A 9930-nucleotide genomic window follows, 5' to 3' on the forward strand; every position below is an offset into this window, starting at 1 on the left:
AAGTTTACAATAAATGCTTCAAACTACGTTCGAGAGCAATTAAAAGTACAACTGAAAATGGCAATGCAATTTTTTTCAAAAAAAAGTCAAGGTCAAAAATCTAGAGAAATTATGCGACGATCGAGGAGCTCATATCACCACGTCGAAATATCTAAGAAAATTGCAGTAGATGAAAAAATTTAACAGTCTCAAATTACTAGTAACAACTTATCAATTGTAAATATATCATTTGTAGATATATCTGCAACTATTGAAACTACAGCAGAATTGAAAATCCTAATTGAACTGTAAATATACTGGTCCCAGTAGAAATATCCTCAAAAATTATCCTAGTCTTCATTGCTCGCGCAATATTAGAGCTATAACTAAACTTCAAAGTGGAAAAAATTGCTTTGAAAATTGAAAGATTACTATAAAAATAAACGTTAAAAAATCACCACAGTATGATGCTGGCCGCGCTTGAAGCGCCAAAACTATACATAACTAAAAATATCACCAAATAATGCCCCAAAAATTAACACAAGAGAACTTGAAAACAGTTTGCGGTGACACCCAAAGAAAAGTTTAAGTGTTAAAAGAATAATCCGAGGATTCAAAAATTTTGCAGCGTTAGAATCATAAATAGAAATTACAACTAAAAAAAGGACAAAGATTAAAAAGAAAGTTTTCAAAAAATGCATTACAGTGGTGAGAGATCCTCAAAGCAAAAAGAAATAACTAGGTTAGGTGACAAACTAGCACTCAGGTTTACTCTAAAGTAGGCTAACTGAATAGCATCATATAGTTGCGCACTTAATTACATTATCCGATTTTCGTTTCTTGATTATCGTATGCAATCAGTTGCGTTACGATAGATATTCTGTGCAGTTAATAGAATGGACTTCATACGATGCAATTCAAATTATTAAAAAGAAGAAACAACTGAGAATTTCCAACACATTTATAAAAAGGCTCACGTGTTTAACATAAAACATGACGTAATATTATTGAATTAATTTACTGACGAACAAGAAACCTAAAAATAAAGAAATCATATCAAGCAGCTGCTAAACGGAGGTTCATTAATTAATTTTAAAAGTTATACTTCTTTTCATCCCGATTCATTCAACCCTGCATATTTTAACCCTCTATCATTTAACCCCTCAATGATTTCATCTCTATCATTTCGTCCCGCCTATTAGCAGTCGACATTAAAGGCACGTTTTGTCATGAGTGAAAAACTTAATCCTATGTTTGGTTGTGATAATTTCGTATCAAGTTCTGAGACATGACCATGTTATTGTTCATTAAATTTAATAGTCCTAATCTTATGGAAGATTAAAATCGGGGTGAAATGATAGAGCGGTTAAATGATAGAGGGGCGGATAGATCGGGATTAAAAGATAGGCGCTTAAAAAATAGGGGTGAAAAAGCCAGACACCGATTTTAAAACTTGCACCTGAAAATCACATTTCGTAGAAGGACGCGGGAGAAAAAAATCTTTGTTTTTCTGAGTCTTTAATGAGCGCCTAAAACAACAGCACTATTACAATCTGCATGAAAAAAAAATCCTAAAGATACGACTGTGCAAAATAGGAGAGAAGTCTTGGCTTTGAAAACGTCTTGCTCGCTGAAAGTACCAAATAGGGAAAAGATGTTTGATAAGATGAAAAAAAATTGGTTATAGAGCACCTTTATCGTTCCTGATTCGAGTCATGCAACATTTTCCCATATGTTAATAGGAAAAAAATTAAGTTTCATGCTGAACGTAAATATTAGAAATGAGCCATTATTGAAATTAATATTATAGCTAAACGTAAAAAACTACCATTATACACGCCCAGGAACAAAAACCTTCCAACTGAACGAGTTTATTCATAAATAATGTATTTAGCACTCAAAAATACTTCCCTATTTTGAACAATGCATACGATTTGTAATCAATAAAATATTAAGTACAATCGCAAATAAAGCACGTTCTGAGTTCAATTCGTTTTTTGACCATGAAGGCAAATTCGGTATTGGTAAAAACTTCATTCCAATTATCAAATGCAAATATTACATTCACTGCAGCAAAATTTCGACCATATGGTGAACTAGTTTGAAATTGGCACATTAATTTTTCAATAGATACCATTTACAACATTCCCTTGTGAAAATAAAATGATATTGCAAAACCGTCTGAAAAGACTTATCACGCGTGAACAACAAAACAGTATTGAAAACAGTTTCAAGTTCACTCAAACCCCTGTTGATAATAACAGAATTCTGAGACGAAAAACACAACATTTTGATATAAATTTATTATATTATGTAGCGAGATAACTAACTTCAATTGTCCTTGAAAAAAATCTGTTTCTCAATTTCAACGTCACCAAAAAAAATCAGTTATGTTTGCGTGTTTTACATTAAACTTTAAGCACAGTTTGGCATTTTGGTGTTGAGTTGATTCATCGCGTTATGATTTTGTTTGATTGCATAACATTAAACGACCAAAATTGATGAACTTTCTGCAGTCGCGAAAAATTTGCTAAAATTTATGAGCTAAACGACTCTTAACATTTACTTTAGTATACTTTGTTCAATTTAATCAGTACTATTTACTCGACCTGCAGAACAAGTTACAAATTTGGTTAATCGTAATGGACAATATTGAAGTTTCGTTTGCTGGTCCAAACAAAACGACAACACAGTCGCCAAAACCACCCTCAGTGAAAATCTTCGATGAGTCGAACCCTGCCTTCAATTTCAACAAGAACAATAGGAATCTGTTGCCTTTTTTAACTACACCCCACCCCCTGATTTCATTTTAGAGCATTGACATGGTAAAACTTTCCAAAAAACTTACTACAAACTTATTGCTTTTAAAATATACTCTATCACTTCGCTTTTATCGGATAACGCTAGCGAACGTTTCAGAGGTCAAAATTGAAGAATATAACATGTCCCATAAAGTTCCAAACCTTTCAAAAACACTGTCCATATTGCTTATTTGAAATCTCAATTGCATGTTTTGGCGCTTTACGAACGTTCGATTATTCCAATTTTAGGGGACAGACTATATAGCCAGCCTCATAAAGTTGCAACGCTATCGAACGTTTCATAGGTCAAAGTTCAAACTTAAAACATGCCGATATCTAGCAAAACACTGCCCATTTGCATGCCCCGAGCTTTTCGAACGTTCGCTTGCATTAAACTTTATGGGACTGACATGGAAAATGCTCATCTCTGCATGTTTCAAGTTTGAACTTTGACCTTTGAAACGTTCGATTAGCGTTGAACCTTTACAAGACCAACTATAGCTCTCAAACAAACCAAGCCGCAATCCCAATCAATCCAGGCTGAAATTAAAATCTCAATTTCTCCATTTGCATATTTTGGGGCTATAATTGGACAGATATAACAATTCATTATCTTGATAAGATTTCAAAAACAGTCGAGATTTCAAAAATAATTTGGTCCACGCCAGAAAGTTAACAGATTCCGAAATTAGTGTGAAAAGCAGTCCACAACGTACCTTGGTTCAACAGAGTCAAAACACACAGCAACCCCAGAACTCTGTAAGTTCCACGAATTCTGGGGACGATATTGAGCTAACGTCAAACGGATCACAGGTCACGAACACCTCACAAGAAAGTGAAATATCCTCGATTCCTGTGAGCAGCGGTCAATTAAGATTCGAAGTTGTTGAAGAGTCAAAAATGTCCGGCAACAGTGACCAAAACTTCGACAGAGGTTCGATAAATTCGGGTTCGAAACGTGAAAAGTTTACAGAGGAGGGTAAAAAATACGCCGAAAACGTTAAAGAAAACACCAAGAAATTTGTAAGCGGGGCGAAGGAGAAATTGGGTAAAATTGGGGTAGAAAGTTTTGGCAGGGAATTAAACAGTCCAGGGCGCAAAAGCGTGATTGAACAAATACGGGCTGATCAATATTTCGCTAACAGGCAGGAACGACTGTATAGAGCAGAGCAGTTCATAACACTTGAATGTTTGGATCCACAGCAAGATGGTAGCTTAGTGGCATTATATGTATTAACCATGCTTGACAGTTGGAACCACGAAACGGAACGGGTTGTAGCTTTAAACCAAAGGTCAATTTGTGTTATCAACTACGATTTTATAACTGAGAAGTTAACTACCACCAATAATACAACAACAACAACTCATAACATGCAAAACAGGGCTACCGGATTTAATACTAACTCCACAGACAAACTGGCTGCGTCGAACTGTGCGGCTATACGCCGGGTTCCCTACTCCAGTATTTCCAAAGTTATTCTTGGCCCAATTTATTACCCAGAGAAGTCTTTGCTATCTCAAAGACACTTCGACTGTGTGAAATTAATAGTCTCAGCCTCCGCTAAACCCAAAAACCAGTCTTTGTGGAAACCGTTCAACAGCGAATTGCCCTGGTTGCTACTAACCAGCCACCCGTTGGCGGGAAAAATTTCAGGCAACAGAGGTGTGTACCAAATTGAAGTTATGCACCAAACTTTGACCAACATTGTTACTGGGGGGACTGGTTTAAACTTTCCCAATATCCCACTCGCTCAAATTCCCACAACTGTAACATTAACAACAAGTAACATAAACACAAAATCAGCTCAAAAATCACAAATAATATCGTCAAACATTCAAGAACAAAATGGACTAAACTCGGGTCTGCAAACTATTTCTCAGACGTCAATGCAACAAGTCAGCCAAACAACTGAACAAATTTCTCTAAACACCCAAAATATCACAAAACCCGGATTAACGCCTCGCCAAAATGAAGATTTGCAAAGCTGTTTGAATAGCCAAAATGTTGAAACCCAGAATTTTACAAGCCCAAATCAAAACCGACCAGAGTTTGTTCAGGAACCCATTCTAATGGAAACTTACTTTGGGCTAACTGCGGCTATATTTAACCAGTCTAAGCTCGCATTCGCTATGGACCGAAATGGAATATCATTCTAACGACACAATTTGAACCAGTTTTAGATATTGTTTGTTCTCAATAAAACTTTAGGAGGAAAATTAAGCGGTAAATAATGTTCCCTTCAATTCTGATAGAGTTAGACTGTTATGAAATAAAATGTTCAAATTAGAAGCAGTTTCTGTTCATACCTCGAAAGTGTTGATGAACTCCAAAATTCAGGTGGTTTCGGACACAATTAGTCGTAAATCTCATATAAACAGGCTTTTGATCTAAGCTCAATTTTAGAGGAGTAGATAACCTCAAGTTGACAACAATCTGTTCGCGGACATTTTGATCACTTTAAGACGGATCCAAATTTCATGCACAAAACAACATTCATGCGCAATTTAAAATTTACCAAAATTTTTGCTTAATCTGAGATTTTGTGTATTCTTGAAACTCGTCAAAAATCAGAGAACACCGTTTAAATTCGGATTTACACCAAACTCAGGCTCTACCAAACAATCAAAATTCCAATTTTCGAAAAATTCGAAAACATACCATCCTTTAAGCGTCAAAATGGGTTCTTGTGTTATTTTCACCTCTTTTCACCCGATGCATTTAATCTCCCATATTTAACACCATATCTGTTTACCCCTAAATCAAATAACCCCGCAAAAATTTTGCCCCAAAATCCTTTTCCTAAACCTTACGAATCTAGTTTCCACTATTATTCCCTTAAGGCGCTATGCTAAACCTACCTAACATTATATAGGGAATTGAAATCGGGGTGAAATGATAGAGGGGTGAAATATTCGGGATTGAATGATGGGGTCAGAAATAAACACGGGGAAAAACGGGACACCGTCCGAAAGACGTTTTAGCTTTATCTCGCGGAATAAAAAAAAAACAATATTTACTTGGAAACAATTTGACAAAAAATGGTCCAACTTCAACTCTTTTGATTTAACAATGATGTTTTGCAACCAACGTGTTTCCTGAAATTTTCGGAATTTTACCTTTGAACACCTCATCAAAAACAGAAAGAAAGTGTCTATTATGGACGAGCAAAATTGACAACTTCTTTTAATTCACCGTTTCTTGATTATATGTTGAATAAAATGATTATTATATGTTAATTATATCACTCAAACTCCATTTATCGACGTAATTACAGTTTCAACAAAATAGGCAGCTACCACGTAAAACAAGCTCCGCAAAAAATGCAAATCTGAACCAGGAAAATCGTTGTCTCCAAGCGAAAAAAGAGCGGATATCTCAGATCACATAGCAGTTCAAGTTCTCGAATCCTTAAAAAAGAATCTATGACATAATTAAGCGTTATCTATTATCGGTCAATTTCACTCGCGAAAAATTGCAAAAAAGAAAAAATCAAAAAAGACGGCTCCTAAGACAGAGTGGCACAGATTGCTCCCATATTTGCATTTAGCAACGTACAAAGTATCAAATCAAGGCATTCTATGGGCTGTTGCAGATACAATTTCAGTCGATCGTTTTATGTTCTCAAAGTTTAAAGGAACTTTTTTCGTGCCTATCACTATGTGTTAAATCTGCTCAAACTGCATTTCCGACTGAAATTGATAGTTGCGTCTAAAATTGCATTAGAAAAAAAATATCAATTTATTAGTACAGCTTGGTCGGTGTAACATTATTAAAATTTAGAAAAATGTCATCTATGAATGAATTGCGCCTGATCTGCTCAAATTTTCACGTCCGAGGGATGTTCAAAAATCGCACCAGAGAATTTAAAAAAGAAAATTTTAACTTCAGAACACTTTGACAAAATATTTGGTCAAAATTCAGTTCTGATTTAACAAAGATGTTTTGCAACCAGCAACCAACGCGTTTTCTTGAAATGTTAAGAATTTTACCTTTGTACAACTCATCAAAAGCAGAAAGAAAGAGTGTAGCAAGGACGAGCAAAATTGACAACGTCTTTTATTTAACTGTTTCATGATTATTTTACTCAAATTCAATTTATCGATATAATAACAGTTCCGACAAAATAGGCAGCTACCATGTAAAATCCGACAAAATAGGCAGCCACCAAATCTGCACCAAGCAGAGCGTTGTCACTAGAAGCGGAAACAGAGCGAATATCTCAGATCACATAGCATTTCAAGTTCTCGAATCCTTGGAAAAGAATCCACGACATAATTAAGCGTTATCTATTGTAGTTCAATTTTACTAGCGAATATTTGAAAAATAATGACAAAAAACAACTCAATCAAAGAAGACTGCTCTTAAGACAGAGTAGCACAAAATGTTCTCAAATTTGTATTTTGCAGCATACAATGCACCATATCAATGCATTCTGCAGGATGTTGCAGATACAATTGCAGTCGATCGTTTTATGTTCTCAAAGTTCAGAAGAAACTTTTTTTCATGCCTTTAGCTACGTTTTTAGAACAATTTAATAGTACACCTTTGTCGGTGCAACAATCCTAAAATTGTCCAGAAAAATGTCGTCTATTGCATTAATTGCGCCTTAACAGCTCATATCTTCGATTTTCTCTTCTGACAGACTTAAAAGTATTTGAACAACGCTGAAATGATTGTGATTTTCTTTCGAGTAAAATCTATGAAAAACTGGAAAAGACTAAGAACCTTTTTAAAAAATCAAATTGAAATTAAGCAATGCCTTACTTATCTTTTTCTCAGTAAAAGGCGGTTCAAACACAATTCAGTGTTTCAAGAAACTTTTCTAAAACCTTTTGAAACTCGCAAAAGCCTGCAAAAGAAGCTATATAATTTTCAAAATAATGCAAACGTGAATAGATGGCTTTGCAAAAACCCTTCATAATCCTCTTAGATCGCAATACGTAAGAGGAAAAAAAATTGGCTTAAGATTGCTGCCAAAATATATTGCCAGGCGAGTGAACCGCCGATTTCCTATTTTAAGAAAAAATCCAGGCTGTTGTAGTTTGTTGTAGTGAAAATCAACTGCTAAAATCAGGTTTGCTATAAGACGACACACCAATCAATCCAGAAACTAATTACACTGGAAATGTTTTGGTTGAAAATTGTACATCGAAAAAAGATCATTTTAGAAAGAACTCAGTGCTGAAAAAAACATTCTATTCTACTCATAAAGAGCTCCTATAATTAGAGAAATTAAATGAGCATCTGGGAGCCTTCTCAAGAGCACTGTATAATCTTTTAACAATTAAGTTATCAAGAGTTAATTAGAAAAATTGACAAATAAGTTTTTCAAATATTATTGTTTTGTGTAAACATGATAAGAGGAAAACCAAACTTGAAAAACTTAATTCAATTCGAACTAACCAACCTTTGATATCATCAAAACAAACTCACCTTTGATATCATCAGTATAAAAATTAAAATCAAGAATGTGAATAAAACAAGACTAAAAACTTCGATTGTATGAAAACAAAAAAAATTCGTATAGAATATTTGCCTTTGTGGTAAAACGGCGCTTTGGTAGATTATTGTTAGACAATATGTAAAAGTTACGTGACTCTGCCTGAAATCACTGAGAAATTCTGGCGTAGCAGTTTGAGATGTCAAGCTAGAGTTGTAACTTCTGCAGGGTCACATAACTTTTGAAACACGCACGCCACTGGCACGTTTTGAGATGTCGAAAGTTTATGCAACAAGTCTTGGCATTTAATAACACGCAAGTGCATGCTTTATATTAATTAAGTACTCTACTTGTTATAATGACCACAAATACGTTGCTTTATCTGGTTCTGTTTTTCGTATCGAGCTGGAACTATTTTAAGAGCTGGTCGTTAAAATATTTGATTTTCCAAAAATGGAAAGAAGTCAGTAATCTACTGACGCCAGTTTGATACTACTAACAATATCAAAAAACGATGTGATTCAGAATAACTGGAGCAAACTAAAAGAGTCAGTTCAAAATTACTAAACTGATCTCGCAAAACGCCATCCAAAAACAAACAGGAGTTTCATCAATGACTGTTATCACTTGTTTTTAGACAGCACAATTTAGCAACAAGGAGAGTTTAAAATTCAGCATACGCAAATGTTATTAAAGCAATAGAACATCTTGTTTTTGGTGGAAGGGGCACTACCAAACATTATGCGTCAGCTAACTTTCTCAAAAAAATTTTTAAAACAATTTCAACAAGTGACCAAAAGATCGAAAAAAAAAACGAAAAAATAATAGTGACCTAAAATGGCAGTAAACAAAAGCAATTATTGTGCCTACTTGTAAATTATTGTTGGTGGAGTAAAATTTCTGAAGCCTTTTCATGAATAGGATTCAAAAGAGCATCGCATTGATTATCTTGAAAAACAAGAAAAAAAAATTAGACTCAGGTTGCATAATGACTATAAACAAATAAGAAAAGTGACTAGATTTTGCGGAGAAAATTTCTGCCACTATATTTTTTTGGTCTGTCTTTTTTACTGTTTTTTGAGACTGCAGATCTACGCAGCTATTGTCGCTATCTTCTGACAATCTGCCGTCTATGTTTAAAAATTAGAAATATAGCCGACTAACGCCGAACAAATTGCTCTCAAACGACTGGCGTGTAGCTGTGGTCTAGTTTAGCCTGCTTAAGTTGAAGGCGGCAGGGCCGAGGGGAATTGTGCCCATAGAGTATAGACTCTAGTAAGTAAGTTGCGATCATAAGATGGAGCTTGAAATTATCGCTCAATATAAGAGAGCATAGTAAGACTCTCACAGTGTGGACCAGATGGCTCAGTGGAGAACACAGGATTGCAATCAATTAGAGACAAAGGTCCCAAACGATTCTCTCACTATAATGATGTTGACATAGAATCAACATAACGAACAAAGAGTTGCTCTAATAATTATTACCAAACCTACCCTTTACACCATAAAATTATGCCGTTCGGCGACACTAACACATTATGCCTTTGCCGTTTTGGTGCAACTTACACTTAGAGACTACTTCTTCAGCTCATTCCGCTTGTGCTGACGGAAAATCAAACTAATCAGACAATAAAAAGCGAAAAATAGTTGCTGCAAGCTTTGCTGAGAGCAATTTGAAGCAACAACAATTTTCAATTTGTGGGAAAAAA

At 34.9% G+C, this 9930-nt stretch overlaps 2 protein-coding genes across 4 annotated transcripts in view; one reads left to right on the forward strand and one right to left on the reverse strand.

The window, feature by feature from the left end:
• The window catches only part of LOC142349514 (sodium/calcium exchanger 3-like), a 54922-nt gene that overhangs the window by 44207 nt on the left and 785 nt on the right, over positions 1-9930 (reverse strand). The window contains exon 1 of one of the 3 annotated variants that reach the window (XM_075401120.1): positions 3497-3629. The exons of 1 other annotated variant lie outside the window; for it this stretch is intronic. The gene's annotated coding sequence lies outside the window, so the exon portion shown is untranslated. Of the gene's footprint in view, positions 1-3496; positions 3630-9930 lie in introns of those variants that run through there. One more of the 3 variants, XM_075401122.1, reaches the window with a different exon arrangement.
• Positions 2122-5070, forward strand: LOC142349516 (uncharacterized). Its single transcript, XM_075401132.1, has 2 exons — positions 2122-2749; positions 3473-5070. Exons 1-2 carry the CDS (start codon positions 2622-2624, stop codon positions 4935-4937), a joined length of 1593 nt encoding a protein of 530 aa, XP_075257247.1. The 5' UTR covers positions 2122-2621; the 3' UTR covers positions 4938-5070.

The sequence above is a fragment of the Convolutriloba macropyga genome, chromosome 11 (genome assembly GCF_964194025.1).
Source record: "Convolutriloba macropyga chromosome 11, txConMacr16.3, whole genome shotgun sequence".
Lineage (NCBI taxonomy): Eukaryota > Metazoa > Xenacoelomorpha > Acoela > Convolutidae > Convolutriloba > Convolutriloba macropyga.

Excerpts from the sequence above, each read along its gene's own strand:
- LOC142349516 (XM_075401132.1), top strand. The coding sequence starts at position 2,622 with ATGGACAATATTGAAGTTTCGTTTGCTGGTCCAAACAAAACGACAACA. Across the intron at positions 2,750-3,472 it reads AACAAGAACAATAGGAATCT|TGTGAAAAGCAGTCCACAAC; the intron begins GTTGCCTTTTTT and ends TTCCGAAATTAG.